At 43.0% G+C, this 16,896-nt stretch overlaps 1 protein-coding gene across 1 annotated transcript in view; it reads right to left on the reverse strand.

The window, feature by feature from the left end:
• Nucleotides 1-16,896, reverse strand: part of LOC108290826 (ATP-binding cassette sub-family A member 17-like) — a 124,074-nt gene that overhangs the window by 49,254 nt on the left and 57,924 nt on the right. Inside the window, exons 13-15 of the mRNA XM_037732299.1 lie at nucleotides 13,627-13,782; nucleotides 13,188-13,398; nucleotides 11,037-11,187 (exon numbers count right to left, since the gene is read on the reverse strand). Of these exons, the coding sequence (XP_037588227.1) occupies nucleotides 11,037-11,187; nucleotides 13,188-13,398; nucleotides 13,627-13,782 (518 nt within the window). The remainder of the gene's footprint in view (nucleotides 1-11,036; nucleotides 11,188-13,187; nucleotides 13,399-13,626; nucleotides 13,783-16,896) is intronic.

A 16,896-nucleotide genomic window follows, 5' to 3' on the forward strand; every position in this document is an offset into this window, starting at 1 on the left:
CCTGCCTCAGCCTCCCCAGTAGCTGGGACTACAGGTATGCAACACTATGCCCAGCTAATTTTTCTATTTTCAGTAGAGACGGGTGTCACCATGTTGGCCAAGATGGTCTCGATCTCTTGACCTTATGATCCACTCGCCTTGGCCTCCCAAAGTGCTGGGATTACAGGCATAAGCCACCATGCCTGGCCTCCACTTTTTCTTTGACCATGAGTTATTCGGAAATATGTTGTTTAACTCTCAAATATTTGTCAATTTTCTAGACGTCTTATTGTAATCAATTTCTAATTTAATTCCATTGTAGCCAGAGATCATAATTCACGTGATTTCAATTTTTTTAAATTTATTTGGACTTATTTCACATGAGCACACCCTCCCACTAAAAGTGGACAAAAATATGTGAAGCCATTTCAGATATTAAGCATTAGGAAGTCCAGAACCATGAATGATTCTCGAGAGAAGAGAAACATCAAAAAGAGACCTATATTTGCCCCAGCTCTTTGGCTTGGGCACTTTCTAGAACGTGGCCCAGAAAAGTAGAGGCAAATGAGAGTGTAGCAGTGGACTTCTGAACTGAGAAGGTAGAGATGAGAGGTCAGATCTCCTGAAATGTCTGGACTTTGTGGGACCAGTACAGCAGAGGAGAAGCTGGTAGGGGAGGGAGGGCCCCAGTAATCCACTGTGGTAAATATCCCATAGGCACTTGGAGAGAATGGGTATTCTGCAGCTGTGGTATGCAGTGTCTATCTATAGGAAGTAAGTGTGACGACAGTATTATCAAAATATTTTATGTCCTTAATGAGTTTTTTGTCTACTTGTTCTATAAATAACTGAGGAAAGGGTGCTATAATCTCCAACATAAGTGGGATTTTGACTTAGTCTATTTTTGTCAACATTCACTTCTTGTATTTAAGCTCTGTTATGAGGCACATGCATGTAAACAACTGTTATGTCTTCCTGGTGTATGGACTCTCATCATTACGCACTGTCTCTATCTCTGTGACGTAACTATTCTGAAAAGACGGCCTAACAATTTCTGACCTCCCTGATTGAGCATGGCACTCCTCACATTAAGAAGTGGTGCTTACTTCCCCTCCCCTCTGACTGCTCTAAGCAATAGAATGTGACAGAAGTGACATGTTGGTATATCTGAGCCCACGCCTTAAGAGGTTGGCTGTCTTTGCTTTCTTTTGAAACGTGCACTCTTGGGATGCTTCCTCTTGGAACCTAGCTGTCATGCTATGAGACACCCAAGCCACACTGAGAAGCTACAAGGAGGTGTACTGGATGCGCCAGTCACCAGCCCTAGTGAGCTCCCAGTGGATTGCCAGTACCAACATCCCAGACATGAGAATGAACCGTCTCAGATATTCCAACCCATTCAAGGCCCCAGATAACTGTAGCCCCAGCCAACATTATTTAGAGCAAAACGTCTGTCCAGCTGAGCCCAGACAAGCTACAGAATCATGATAGACAGTAAAATGGTTGTCACATTAAATCAGAAAATTTGGGGATAATTTGTTACATATTATACAACTGAAACAGAATTTGGCACCAGAAGCACTATGACGAAGACCTACAACATGTGGCATGGCTGTAGGACCAGACAACAGGACAAAAGGCAAGAGGAGCCTCAAGGGAACTCTAGACAGAGGCTGGAAGAACAGTGAGGAAATTGTTATTTCTCATGTTATTTGGTGCAGAAGGTTTGGCAACACTCTTGCCTGCAGTAACATGAAAGATTAAAAGGGTATTTAATGAACTTGTGGATAAGTGCCTATGGAGATTTCCAGTTACAGTGTTGAAAGTGCCAACTGGTTTATTTTTGCTGCCTGTGATTAAACCATGAGAGAAATAAATTTAAAAAGAAAATAATCAGGCTGGTGCAGTGGCTCACGTCTGTAATCCCAGCATTCTGGGAGGCTGAGGCGGGTAGATCACGAGGTCAGAAGTTCGATAACAGCCTGGCCAATATGGTGAAACTCCATCTCTACTAAAAATACAAAATTTAGCTGAGCGTGGTGGCACGTGCCTGTAGTCCCAGCTTCCCGGGAGACTGAGGCAGGAGAATCACTTGAACTTGGGAGGCAGATGTTGCAGTGAGCCAAGATCGTGCCACTGTACTCCAGCCTGGGCGAAAAAGCAAGACTTTGTCTCAAAAAAAGAAAAGAAAAGGAAATAATCAAATGTTTGGCAGAAGTTTAGAGAAAATAGACTGGGCATGGTGGCTCACGCCTGTAACCCCAACACTCTGGGAGGCAGAGGCAGGTGGATCACCTGAGGTCAAGAGTTCAAGACCAGCCTGGCCAACATGGTGAAACTCTTGTCTCTACTAAAAATAGACAAATTAGCCAAGCATGGTGGCAGGTGCCTGTAATCCCAGCTATTTGGAAGGCTGAGGCAGGAGAATCACTTGAAACTGGGAGGCGGACGTTGCAGTGAGCCAAAATCGTGCACTCCAGCCTGGATGACAGAGTGAGACTCTGTCTCAAAAAAAAAAAAGAAAAGAAAAAGAAAGAAAGAAAAGAAAATAGAGAGGGCCCAGGGCAGTCTTTCCAGTTTGCAAAAGGTTCTCAAAGTTCTCAGAACAAAAATAAAAGCCAAAATGATGCCAACAAAATACTTTTACAGGATAAAAATCAGATTAACTGTGCACCTATAAGGTCCTTTGTCAAGACCTCAGAAAGGTTTAAGAGCATACCTCTCAAATGTGGTATGCTGAAGCTGACTTATATAAGCTCTTGACAGCCAACTGTTAAATTTTCAGAAATTCTGTGAGCTGGTTGTTACAACTGTTTTAAAAAATCAAGTCATATAAATTTAAAATTAACAAATCACAGCCAAGGTGTTAATTACTCACTGATTCCTCATTCTTTTACTACATTGTATTTAGTATATTGTTTATGTTCTTGAGGTTAACTCTACTGTCCTTAGGGTAGGAATATTACAGAATGTTACTGAATATGTCTTCCCAATGCCACAGTCAGTAATTTCACTCTGGTAACATGAAATTGGCTGTGGTGGGAGTATTTACACCATGGACATTAGTAAAAGCTGCAAGTTAGGGCTTATTAATTGTCTTGCTGGCTGTTTAGACTTAAGAAAGTGATGGAATGCTTAAAAGAATGTCATGATATGAAGCCATTATATGATGACTAGCATTAAAAAAAACCCTGTCAAATAATAGGTGAACTGCAACCACAGTTGACTATGAATATGAGAGTCTGGTAAACATCAACATAAGCATTCCGTGAAACCGAATTGGCTAAATGGAACTTACAATAAAGAATACTGTATACTTCACCATGATTTGTAAATTGTGCTTCACATTCATTATATCAGTAAAATTTATAATAAAATTCTATACATATGTATATAACTTTATATATGTATGTAGGTTTAATACAATTATATTATAATTTTATTATAAACTTATGTAAAAGTATGCACACTTTTTTCATGGAGAATAATTGTTAAATATTTAGCAGCACACATACCACTTGCTCACAGACTCTCATCACCTGGACACAAGCTTTAAAAAACCATAAGGGTTCTGGGCACGGTGGCTTATGCCTGTAATCCCAGCACTGTGGGATGCCTAGGCAGGTGGATCCTGAGTTTAGGAGTTTGAAACCAGCCTGGTCAACATGGTGAAACCCCGTCTCTACTAAAAAAGTTCAAAAATTTAGCCAGGAGTAGTGGTGCATGCCCATAATCCCAGCTACTGGGGAAGCTGAGGTGGGAGAATCACTTGAACCCAGGAGGTGGAGGTTGCAGTGAGTTGAGATCACACCACTGCTCTCCAGCCTGGGCGACAGGGTGAGACTTCATCTTAAAAAGCAAAATAAAATAATTAAAAAAAATTAAAATCATGGCCGGGTGTGGTGGCTCACGTCTATAATCCCAGCACTTTTGGAGACTGAGGTGGGAGGATCACAAGGTCAAGAGATTGAGACCATCCTGGCCAACATGGTGAAACCCCATCTCTACTAAAAATACAAAAATTAGCTGAGCATGGTGGCATGTGCCTGTAATCACAGCTACTTGGGAGGCTAAGGCAGGAGAGTCAGAGGTTTCAATGAGCCAAGATCACACCACTGCACTCCAGCTTGGTGACAGAGCAAGACCCTGTCTCAAAAAAAAAAAAAAAAATTAAAATCATAAGGGTGTTGTCCTATATTACCATGGCTCTCAGCCCAGTGTAGACAGACTTATGTTGAAGAGATTGTGAGTGTGGCTGTACTCTAACAAACTGTATTTCATAATTCAATACACAGGAAACCTACAAAGTATTTAAATAAATTGTATCTGTGTGGCAGATACAATTTATTACTTTTGAGGCCTCTCTTCTGTTCCATTGGTCGATATCTCTGTTTTGGTACCAGTATCATGCTGTTTTGATTACTGTAGACTTGTAGTGTAGTTGATGCCTCCAGGTAGCATGATGCCTGCAGCTTAGTTCTTTTTGCTTAGGACTGTCTTGGCTATGCCGGCTCTTTTTTGTTGTCATATGAAGTTTAAAGTGGTTTTTTCCAGTTCTGTGAATAAGGTCAGTGGTAGCTTGATGGGGATAGCATTGAATCTATAAATTACATTGGGCAGTATGGCCATTTTCACAATATTGATTCTTCCTAACCAGCAGCATGGAATGTTTTTCCATCTGTTTGTGTCCTCTCTTATTTCCTTGAGCAGTGGTTTGTAGTTCTCCTTGAAGAGGTCCTTCACATCCTTTGTTAGTTGTATTCCTAGGTATTTCATTCTTTGTAGCAATTGTAAATGGAAGTTCGCTCATGATTTGGCTCTCCGTTTGTCTGTTATGGGTATATAAGAATGCTTGTGATTTCTGCACATTGATTGTGTATCCTGAGACTTTGCTGAAGTTGCTTATCAGCTTAAGGAGATTTTGGGCTGAGATGACAGGGTCTTCTAAATATACAATCATGTCATCTGTAAATAGACACAATTTGATTTCCTCTTTTCCTAATTGAATACCCTTTATTTCTTTTTACAATCATCTGATCTTTGACAAACCTGACAAAAACAAGCAATGGGAAAAGGATTCCTTGTTTTATAAATCGTGTTGGGAGAACTGGCTAGCCATGTGCAGAAAGCTGAAACTGGACCCCTTCCTTACATCTTACACTAAAATTAACTCCAGATGGATTAAAGATTTAAACATAGGACCTAATACCATAAAAACCCTAGATGAAAACCTAGGCAATGTCTCAAAAGACAAAGAGAGAGAGAGAGAAAAAAAAAAAGAAAACCTAGGCGAAACCACTCAGGACATAGGCAAAGGCAAGGACTTCCTGACTACAACACCAAAAGCAATGAAAACAAAAGCCAAAATAGACAAATGGGATCTAACTAAACTTAAGAGTTTCTGCACAGCAAAAGAAACAATCATCAGAGTGAATCGGCAACTAACAGAATGGGAAAAAATTTTTGCAGTCTACCCATCAGACAAAGGGCTAATATCCAGAATCTACAAAGAACTAAAGCAGATTTACAAGAAAAAAAAACCCATTCAAAAGTGGGCAAAAGATATTAACAGACACTTTTCAAAAGAGGACATTTATGAGGCCAACAAACATATAAAAAAATGTTTATTATCACTGGTCATTAGAGAAATGCAAATCAAAACCACCTTGAGATACCACCGCACGCCAGTTAGAATGGCGATTATTAAAAAATCTGGAGACGACAGATGCTGGAGAGGATGTGGAGAAATAGGAACACTTTTATACTGTTGGTGGGAGTGTAAATTAGTTCAACCATTGTGGAGGACAGTGTGGCGATTCCTTAAGGACCTAGAAATAGAAATTCCATTTGACCCAGCAATCCCATCACTGGGTATATATCCAAAGGATTATAAATAGTTCTGTTATAAAGACACATGCACACGTATATTCATTTCGGCACTGTTTACAATAGCAAAGACCTGGAACCAACGCAAATGCCTATCAATGATAGAGTGAATAAAGAAAATGTGGTACATATACACCATGGAATACTATGCAGTCATAAAAAACGATGAGTTTATGCCTTTGTAGAGACATGGATGAACCTGGAAACCATCATTCTCAGCAAACTGACACAAAAACAGAAAACCAAACACCTCATGTTTTCACTTATAGGTAGGTATCGAACAATGAGAACACATGGGCACAGGGAGGGGAATGTCACACACTGGGGTCTGTTGGGGGATACAGAGCTAGGGGAGGGACAGCAGGAGGTGGGGAAGTTGGGGAGGGATGACATTGGGAGAGATGCCTAATGTAGGTGATGGGGAGATGGAGGCAGCAAACCATCATGGCATGTGTATACCTATGAAACAATCCTGCAAGATCTGCACATGTACCCCAGAACTTAAAGTACAATAAGAAAAAAAAAACACAATGAGATACCTTCTCATATCTATTAGAATAGCTACTATTAAAAAATAAACCCATAAAATAACAAGTACTGGAGAGGATGTGAAGTTGGAGCCTTGTGCACTGTTGGTGGGAATGTAAAATGATGCAGCCTCTAACGGAAACAGCATGTCAGTTCCTCAAACAATTAAAAATAAGCCAGGTATGATAGTGCACACTTGCAGTCCCAGCTACTCAGGAGGCTGAGGCAGGAGCATGGCTTCAGCCCAGGAGTTCCAGCCTGCGATGCACCATGACTGCACCATTGCACTCCAGCCGGGGAAACATAACAGGACCTCATCTCAAAAATAGTAATAATAATTTTTTAAAAATGGTGTCAGCTTACACAAAAGAGGACAGAGAGAGTTCAAAGTGAAAACTGGCCTCTAGTGAACCTCCTACAAGGAGGAAGCAGGCAAATGAAGCTGCTCAGCTACAAACATCAGCCATCTTTCATGAAAAAGGAATTATTCCTACTATTTAAGAGGCAGAGGCAACAACCCAGCTGAGTCAACAGCTCAGGTTCACAGTAGCTGCTCTGTGCTATACATAGCTCTCTGCTATGAACTCTTAGCCTGCTCTTGTACTGCCCAGCCCTCAGCCACAGATTCAAGTGAACTCCCCTGGGGCCCTCCCTCCCCTACCAGCTTTCTCCTCTGCTGTCCTAGTCCCACAATCCAGACACTTCAGGAGCTCTGACCTCTCATCTCTGCCTTCTCAGCTAAGCAAATTCACTGCTACATTGTGATTTGTTTTTACTTTTCTGGGCCATGTTCTAGAAAGTGCCCAAGCCAAAGAGCTGGGGCAAATATAGGTCTCTCCTTGGTGTTTCTCTTCTCTCAACAATCAGTCATGGTCCTAGACTTCCTAATGCTTAATATCTGAAATGGCTTCATATATTTTTGTCCAGTTTTAGTGAAAGGGTATGTTCTTGATCAGTTATTCCATCATGACTGGAAGAAGAAGTGGACAGTGGACTTTTGTTTTTAAATTTATGTTGAGTTTTTTTGTGTGTTAAGGAGTCTGGCTCCTGGTTAAAAACCCATGTATGATTTTTCAGGCCTGACTGCAGGTAATTACAAGGTTTTACCTGGCAGGCCTCACAGGGAAAGCTGCCCTGACTGCACCAGACTTGGGGCATGGCCAGTGCACTGCCCTCTCTGAAGGGAGGTGGTGTTACGGACTCATGCTCTTATTTGCATTCCTAAGTAAATTATTATAGAAAGCTTTTTTTTTTTTTTCCTCATTTATGTGGATGAATACATGGTGATTTCTTTTTGACATATTATGGAAAATTATATTGATTAATGATAATATCAAATAATCCTTTCAATATGGTATAGTAGTCTTTCAATGAACTGCTAGATTATTAATCTGTGTTAGTAAAAAGGAGCAGGGAGGTTTTGTTTGTTTGTTTTTAAGATAGGGTCTCACTCTTTTGCCCGGCCTGGAGAACTGTGGCATGATCATGGCTCACTGCAGCCTTGACTTCACAGACTCAAGCATTCTTCCTGCCTTAGCTTCCCCCATAGCTGGGACTACAGTTGTGTACCACCAAGCCTGGCTCTTTCTTTCTTTTTTTTCTGTAGAGACAAGGTCTCCCTGTGTTGCCCAGGCTGGTCTCAAACTCCAGGGCTCAAGGGATCCTCTTGCCTCAGCCCCACAAAGTGCTGGGATTACAGGCATGAACCACTACTCCTCCCAGCCTGTATTTTTCTTAATGTTCTCTGTTCTCTGGAAGAATATGAATAAAATCAAAATGATCTTTTCTTTAAATATTTGATAAAAGTGATCAGTTTTATAAAAACTTTTTGGTACTTATTGAGTCAATTTTAATAAAATTATTTTTCTAGATAATCTAAAATTTTATTGAAGTTTTCCAATATATTAGTTTAAAACTGTACAAAATGTTGTCTTCTAATTATTTTGTATTCATGGGTTTTTTTCCCCCAATTCTCAATTCCAATTTTTTGTATTTGTGCTTATTCTCCATTCATTTTTATGAAGCTTCTTTTCTCCAGGCTTCTTTGCAGGGCCCCTCTCTGTGGAACCTCGAATTTTAGGAGTGCTTTAGGAACTGGTTGTATGTTCCCTTGCTTCTTTCTCTACATTCTCTTCCTACATGACCGATCCCTTCCCATGACTTTAAATACTTCCACAAGCAGATGACTGTCATGCATTTCCAGGCTGAACCACTCCTTAATGCCCAGCTTTGTTCATATACAACTCCTCTTCTTGCTATCTCTACCAGGGTGGCTCAGGGGCCTTTCAAATGTAAAGAATTCCTGACTGACCTTTTCATAACCACCTTTCCCAAAACTCTTGTCTCTTATTCTTTCCCAGTGCCACTTGGGAGTGGCCAGACAAGTAGGAATAAAACCACCAAGGAGTAAATTTTACCAAGGAAGACAAGAGAGAAGAGTGTTTCAAGAAGAAAGAAATGGTTAACTGTGGGACTGATGTTGTGGGGTTGAGTATGGTTAGGGTAAAAAGTTATTGCAATATCTTAGTTCTTAGGTTGCATAGAGGGCTCACTAGGGCTCATTCTGTTATTTATACTTCATAATTACATGTATGAAACATATTTATTTACAGGAATAAAATATTATCCAATAACTTTTATTTTTTATATTATTATTATTTTTTGAGACAGAATCTCTCTCTGAAGCCCAGTCTGGAGTGCCATGTCAGGCTGCAACCTTCGCCTCTGGGTTCACGTGATTCTCCTTCCTCAGCTTCCTAAATAGCTGGGATTAAAGGCACCCACCACCACGCCTGGCTAATTTTTTGTATTTTTAGCAGAGACAGGGTTTCCGTACGTTGTCTAGGCTGGTCTTGAACTCTTGACCTCAGGTGATCCACTTGCCTGTTGTCCTGGAGTGAGCATAGAAAGTCAACACCAAGACAAAACTATGCCAAATTGCAGGGTCTTTATTGCCAGCAGCCACGGAGGACTTGAGTCTCTCCAACCCATGGCCCCGAAAGGAGGGTGTCAAGACCTTTTATACCCTTAAACCACCTCCGGGGTGAGGGTGAGGGGTGGGGGTGGGGGTGAGGGGCTTCAGACATTCCAAGGCCCAGTGGATTCTGTAAATCCCTCCTGGGCGGAGATGAGGGTGAGGGGCTCCGGACATTCCGAGGGCCAGGGGACTTTAGACATTTGGATTGTTACTTAAGTGGTTCACAGAAGTCAAGATACGTGTTAGTTTACACATTGTCTGGATAGGGTGGAAATTACAGACCTTAATTACTTATTACAAGTCACAGGGGCCAAGATGGCGTCAGTTTGGACTGCTTGCCTGTCACATTAAGGGTTACAGAGAGCAGTTTCAACAGAAAGCCGAGGTATGTTTGAGGTATGCAATTTTATGGGGCTTTTACCATGTCACAGCCTCAGCCTCCCAAAGTGCTAGGATTACAGATGTAAGCCACCGCACCTGGACAATAGCTTATTTTTTTAAAGAAATAGAAAGTCCCTAATATCTTAAGTGATATCTTACCTGATGATGGCTGATGATGACCTTGGAAGAGCAGTTTGGATGGAAGGGTTTGGGCTGAAGACACTTGGAAGTAGAATGACAATGCAGGGGAGGCAGCATGTGTAGACCACTAACTATGAAACTTGGCTGTGAAAGGTGGCAGAGACAGGGAGAGGCAGCTGGAAAGGGAGGCGGGCCCAGGAAGTAGTTTCATCAGAGTATGCGAGCATGTTATGAAAACCGATCCAGGAAAGGGAAAAAATGATGATGGAGGTGAGAGAGGATAATCAAACATGGGTTGTTGAGGAGATGGGGTCAATGGAGTCTTGAACTGGTGCTAAAGGACAGGACTGTGATGGAAAAAGAAACAAACTCTGATCTGTAACAAGATGGAAGAAAGAAAAAAAAAAAAAAACAAGTGTAAAAGCCAGCAGGTTTATAGGCTTGTGATAGGGATGGTCTGATGGCTTTTATTTTCTCAGTGAAGTATAAGGTAAGATTCTGGTTTGACAGTGACATAGGTACTGAGGAGGAGAGAAGGAAGTGTTGGGAACCTAGTCGAAGTCTGAAATAATTTAAAGGAAAATCAAGTCAAATCTTTTGTTCTTTTTTCTCTGAGACAGGGTCTTGCTTTTGCCGCCCAGGCATGATCTTGGCTAACTGCAACCTCTGCCTCCTAGGCTCAAGCTAACCTCCCACCTTAGCCTCCTGGAGTCGGGACTACAAACACATGCCACCACGCCTGCCTAATATTTGTGCTTTTTGTAAAGACAGGGTTTCAGCCCAGGCTAGTCTTCAACTTCTGAGCTCAAGTAATCCACCCACCTCAAGTCAAATCTTAACATGAGCTTAGTAAGCTGGGTATAGGTAATTAGAGGTAACAAAATCAAGGGTCCCCATTAAGCCATATTACGAAATTTGACATTAACCTGAAGGCAATTGAGAACTCTCAAGGGTTGAAGGAGGGAGGATGTGATCTGAATACTGTATTTGAACCTGCCCCCTAGCTAGGATGTCTTTTCAGATAGTGCCAAAGGCCCAGGGTTTAAGCCCCTGGGGCACGGAATGCCCTTGCTCCCCTGTGGAGGGGAAGACTCAGCACTCCGCGCGGGTGAGTGCAGCTCCCCTGCAGCACCCAGGGCCATACCTCTGCACACTGTCTTTAGGAAGTATGAATGTCAATTCCTCTCCAATGCTGGATGCCAAAACTGCATTTGGTATGTGATGATAAATCAGACGAGAGATGTTCTCTGCATCACAATGAGGTTTTTTCAGTAAAGTCATATAATATCCTGCACCTGAAACACCATTTGAAAGATCATGAAACAATTTCACTTTTTATGCTTTTCTTCAGCCACAGTTAGTTTTCTGTGGCTTAGACTGGGACAGCTCCATCGGAAAGAGCAGTGGGAGAGCCCTGTGAGGCCAAATTTGAACCACAGTGAACTTGCTAGGAAACTCTGTAGTCTGTTCTTGAGAGCCTTCCCTTCCATTCAGTAACTGGTAGGTGATCACGGCAAATGTAGCAAGGGTAGGCACGAGGAAAGAGGGCTGCTTTAAGGGTGACACTCCCCTTAAGTCATAACTATTTTTGAGAAATGAAAACTCAGTAGGCAGAGGCCTTAAATGTTAAGCAAAGAACAAAGATACCCATAGAATAATTAAACCAGGTTTTCAAAGACACATACCTATGGCATTCTAAATTCTTTCCAAAGTCAGTAACACTTGTCATTATTGTTCGTTGATGTACTCATTCAATAAACATTTCCAGAGGCCCTAGGATATGACAGGCACTGTCCTAGGTACTGAGGATAGAGAATTGGACCAAACAGTCAAAAATCTCTATTCTCATGGGGCTTTCACTAACGGGCTGGGAGACAAACAAAAAACAAGATAAATAAGTAAAATGGTTAGAGTATTAGTGACGTTCTAAGAAGAAAGATAAACATAGGAGGGGACAGGAGGGTTGGGGATGTGATTTCAAACAAGGTGATGAAGAAAGGTCTCATTGAGAATGGGACATCTCAGAAGGCACAGCTACACCTGGCCTGGAGGAACGAGTGTGCCTGGAGTGCTAGATCAGCACAGGGCCCTGGGCAGCAGGAGCAGAGCAAGGAGGTGGAAGAGTGTTAGGAAATGAGGTTGGAGTAACAGGGTCAGGCCACATGAGGCTCTAGAGGCCACTCCAGGGACTTTGCCTTCTCCTCTGAGTGAACAGGGAAGTCACTGGAGGTTCCAAACAGCAGAGTAACATGTGCTGTAACGTGCTCATTTTAACACCTGGGTTCAGTGCAGAGTGAGTGGTGGGGAGATGGGTTAGCAGGCATCTCCATAATCCAGGTGGGAGGAGATGGGGGCCTACACCAGAAAGCAGTGCAAGACAGTGGTCAGAGGTAGGGACAGAGACAGAACCTGGATATATTTTGTAGATAAGACCAAAAAAGTCTGTAGATGTATCAAATATGAGGTTTGAGCAAAAGAGGTGTCAGGGAGCCTGCAAGGTTTCAGTTAAGCACCTAGAAGAACAACGTTGCTTTTACTGAGAAGACAAAAGCTGCAAGAGGAGCAGGTGGAGAGTGTTGGAACTCAGTGCTGACAGGCTTCTCACAAGTCTCAGAGATCCATTCAACACCTACATGGAGGTGTGGTAGAAGCAGTCAGATGTATAGACCTATGGTTCAGGAGAGAGGTCCAAGCTGGAGACACACATGATTTTCCACACAGAGAAGGTATGAATATTTAAAGACAGGGGACTGGATAAGATCACTAAGTCAGGGAGCAGAGAAAGAAAAGTGAAGATGGTCAGAGGAAGGAATGGTACAAAGCAACAGCAGAGACATGAAGGAGCCAAGAGAGCAGGGGTGCAGAAGGACAGTAGGGGGCAAGTGCAGAGGGGTGCAGATAAAGGCTATAGTCAGTTGAGGAAATGAAACTCACACTTGTAGGATGCTTTCACACACAGTGTCTCACTCTTTGAGGAACGTGGTATCTTAATCTTCATTTTACAGATCAGAAAACAAAGACTAAGAAAGGAGAAACTAACAGGGCCATGTAGATGACAAGGCAGTCAACTGACAGATTGTAACTTAAACATGGGCTTCTGAGTCCAAGCGATATCTCATGCCTCTTCCCTCTCACAAGCTCCCCTGCCCAGCTGGGCTCTCCACCCAGAGGCAATAGACAGGAGGTCTAGAGAAGGCCACCCCTGCCTGATCTCAGGGCCTTTCATGAAGGCAGCAGTCATTCCCTCAGCACAGCAGCCAGGACACTGACCCTGTGGCGGCCTGGCCCCGCTCACCGTATTTCTGCTTGAGGAACAGCGGGGACCCGCAGCACTGCAGCTCCCCCTTGGCCATGATGGCGATGCGATCTCCCAGCAGGTCAGCCTCGTCCATGAAGTGGGTGGTCAGCACGATGGTGCGGTCACGTTTCTGCTGCTGAAGAAGGTCCCAGATGGCCCTCCTGGAGATGGCGTCCATGCCCGAAGTGGGCTCGTCCAGTATCAGCACCTGGTGGGAGAGGCACAGCATCATGACGCTGATAGAGCCACATCCCCTCAGGCCCAGGCTGGACTTGCTGCAGGCCCCATCAAGAGGTTCACAGAGCTAACTCGAGTCCTCCAAAGATGGTGATGGCCTTGTCTGGGGCATCAAGGGCCAAGGTGCCTGGGTCATGGTGGAAGGGCCAGCCCAGGCCAAGCAGGAGAGGAGCCAGTGCCTCTGGTCCCACTGCCACACCTTGGAGCCTGCGATGAGCGCGATGCCGATGGAGAGCTTGCGCTTCATGCCCCCACTCAGGAAGCGGCTCAGGGAGTTCTGCTTGTCCTCCAGGCCAATGATTCGCAGCATCTCCTTGACTTCTTCAGGGCATTTCTGGCGCGACAGGCCCTTCACCTGCAATGACAGGTGAAGCAGGGGGATGCAGGGCTCTTGATGGGAGGCTGACCCTGGCCAGTGAACATTTTGCTTGTGTGTATACATATACATAAAACATACATAAGAAACTCATTACCTTCAGGGAAAGGGATGGACAAAGACTTTTGCATTTGAATCATGTAAATAAACATGTGATGTTAAAAAGTAAATACAGCAGCATGTTAAAGGGTTATTCATTACAACGAAGTGGGATTTATCACAGGAATGCAAGGGAGGCTGAACATATGAAAAACCAGTGTTAACTTGCCTGGCCTTTGTCCCTGATTCCTGGGAAGAAACCTCTAAATGATTAGAATTTCTGAAGTAATAGGAGTATCTTTTTTACTCATGGTGGGGCCCCACCCACGCGTCGTCATGCCTGTGTTTATGCTAACGAGGTGACTCAGGATGTGTGACGGTCACACCGCAAAGACCAGCCGTGTGATTAGAAGGTTGGGGCTTTGAGCAATGTGATGTCAGCCTGCCTCCCAGTTTCCTGGGTTGTGCAGGGAATGCTGGAGATGGAGTTCAGTGACATGGCCAATGCTTCAATCATTGCTAACCCCCAAAAAACTGGACACTCAAAGCTTAGGTGAGCTACCCCAATAGACACCAATGTGCTAGGAGGGTACCACATCCTAAGGACACAGAAGCTTTGCATTTGGGACTCTCCCAGATCCCACCCATGTGGCTATCTTTTTTGGCCAGTCTTGAATTGTATCCTCTAGAATAGAACTATAACCGTAAGTGTAGGACTTTCCTGAGTTCTGTCAGTAGTTCTAGTGAATTAACAAGCCTGAGAGAATAGTGGGACCTCCACATTTGCAGCCAGTTTATCAGAGTGCTTTGTTTGTCTATGAACCTCCAAGCTTGTGGGTTCTAAAGTGGAGGTAATATTGCTGGGGTCTATACCTCTAATGTGTGAAGCCTATGCTAACTCCATTGTTAGAGTCACATTTTTTTTTGTCTTTTTTTCTCCTTTTTTTTTTCCACAGAGAATGGGGTCTCCTCGCTATATTGCCCAGGCAAGTCATCAACCCCTGGGCTCAAACTATCCTCCTGCCTCTGCCTTCCTAAGAGTGGAGATTACAGGCAGCAGGCATGAGCCACCATACCCAGCCCATTGTTACAGTCAAACTGCACTGCATATTAACAGACAGAAGGGCTAAAATCACATAATGCTCTCAGTAGACACAGAAAAGCATTTCACAAAATCCAATACACTTTCATGATGAAAACATTCAGTAAATTAGAAATGGAAAGGAACTTCCTCAGCATGATAAATAGCATCTATGAAGAAAACACAGCCAACACCACACCTAATGCTGAAACGGAAAGCTTCCCCCCAAAGATCAGGAACAAGACAAGGATGTCTGCTCTTGCCACTTTATTCAACATTTTACTGGAGGCTGTAGCCAGGAAAATTAGCCAGAAGAAAAAAAGTCATCCAGACTGAAAGAAAAGATGTAAAACTATCACCTCTTGGCAGATCACATTAACTTATTTATAGAAAACATTAAAGAATCCACAAAATGCTATTAGAGCTAATAAATGAGCCTAGGAAAATTTCAGGATATGAGATAAATATACAAATGGGAGTTGTATTTCTTTACACTAGCAATAAACAATCCAAAGATGAAATTACAAAAATAAATTCCATTTACCTTAGGATCACAAAAGACAAAATATTTAGAAATAAATTTAACCAAGGAAGTGCAAGAAAGGCAAGTACACTGAAACTGTAAAAAATGGTTGAAAGAAATTAAAGAAGACCGAAATAAATGGAAATACCTTTTGTGTTCATAGACTGGAACACTTAATTTTGTTACTATGACATTACTATCCAAAGCAATCTAGAGGCCATGCCCAGTAGCTCACACTTGTAATCCCAGCAGTTTGGGAGGCTGAGGTGAGTGGATCACATGAGGTCAGGAGTTCAAGACCAGCCTGGCCAACGTGGTGAAACCCCGTCTCTAGTAAAAACACAAAAAATGAGTCGGACATGGTGACACGCACTTGTAATCCCAGCTACTCGGGAGGCTGAGGCAGGAGAATCACTTGAACCCGGGAGGTGGAGGTTGCAGTGAGCAGAGATTACGCCACTATTCTCCAGCCGAGGTGACAGAGCAAGAGCCCATCTTAAAAAAAAAAAAAAATTAGTTGGGCGTGGTGACAGGAGCATGTAATCCCAGCTACTCAGGAGGCAGAGTCACAAGAACTGCTTGAACCCAGAAAATGGAGGCTGCAGTGAACCAAGATCATGCTACTACACTCCAGCCTGGGGAGCAGAGTAAGACTGAAAACAGAAAACACTAAAAGCTACTTAATTGAACATTGTAAAACCTGTAAAATGATGAATTTCATGTTATGTGAATTTTGTTTCAATAAAAATTCAAATATAATAGTTTCTAGAAATCCTTTAACTCAGAAATCTTGACTTAAATGCCATGCCCCTTCATCCTTACTGAATGTTTAAGGAATACTGTCCAGAAGAGGTTTCAAGACTGTGACATAATAAGAAATATATAGTTGGTCTCTGCCCTGGTTCTTGGCACTGAGCTCCTAAAGTGCTTGTAATTTCCTGAGTGACAGAGCTGCTAGAAGCATCTTTTGTTCTAATATTTGATTTTTGATTTGACAATTGATTTGATTCCTTACAAAGAACTCCCAAATTCCTTGGAATTTCCTGAGTGATAGGAGCATCTTTTTGTTTTAGGAAGGCGACTTTTGGTGGGCTCCTGGATAGCTTCAGGATGTGAGCTGGTCACCAGAAAGACTAAGCCATGCTTAGAAGCTTGGAAATTTCAGGCCAGGTGTGGTGGTTCATGCCTGTAATCCCAGCACTTTGTGGGGCCGAGACAGGTGGATCTCTTGAGATCAGGAGTTCGAGATCTGCCTGGCCAACATGGCAAAACCCTGTCTCTACTAAAAATGCAAAAAAAAAAAATTAGCTGGACATGGTAGTGGGCACCTGTAATCCCAGCTACTCAGGAGGCTGTCAGAAGAATCGCTTGAGCCTGGGAGGTGGAGGCTGCAGTGAGCCAAGATCATGCCACTGCACTCCAGCCTAGGCAACAGAGCAATATTCCTTCT

Source organism: Cebus imitator, unplaced genomic scaffold, assembly GCF_001604975.1.
Source record: "Cebus imitator isolate Cc_AM_T3 unplaced genomic scaffold, Cebus_imitator-1.0 Scaffold444, whole genome shotgun sequence".
NCBI lineage: Eukaryota > Metazoa > Chordata > Mammalia > Primates > Cebidae > Cebus > Cebus imitator.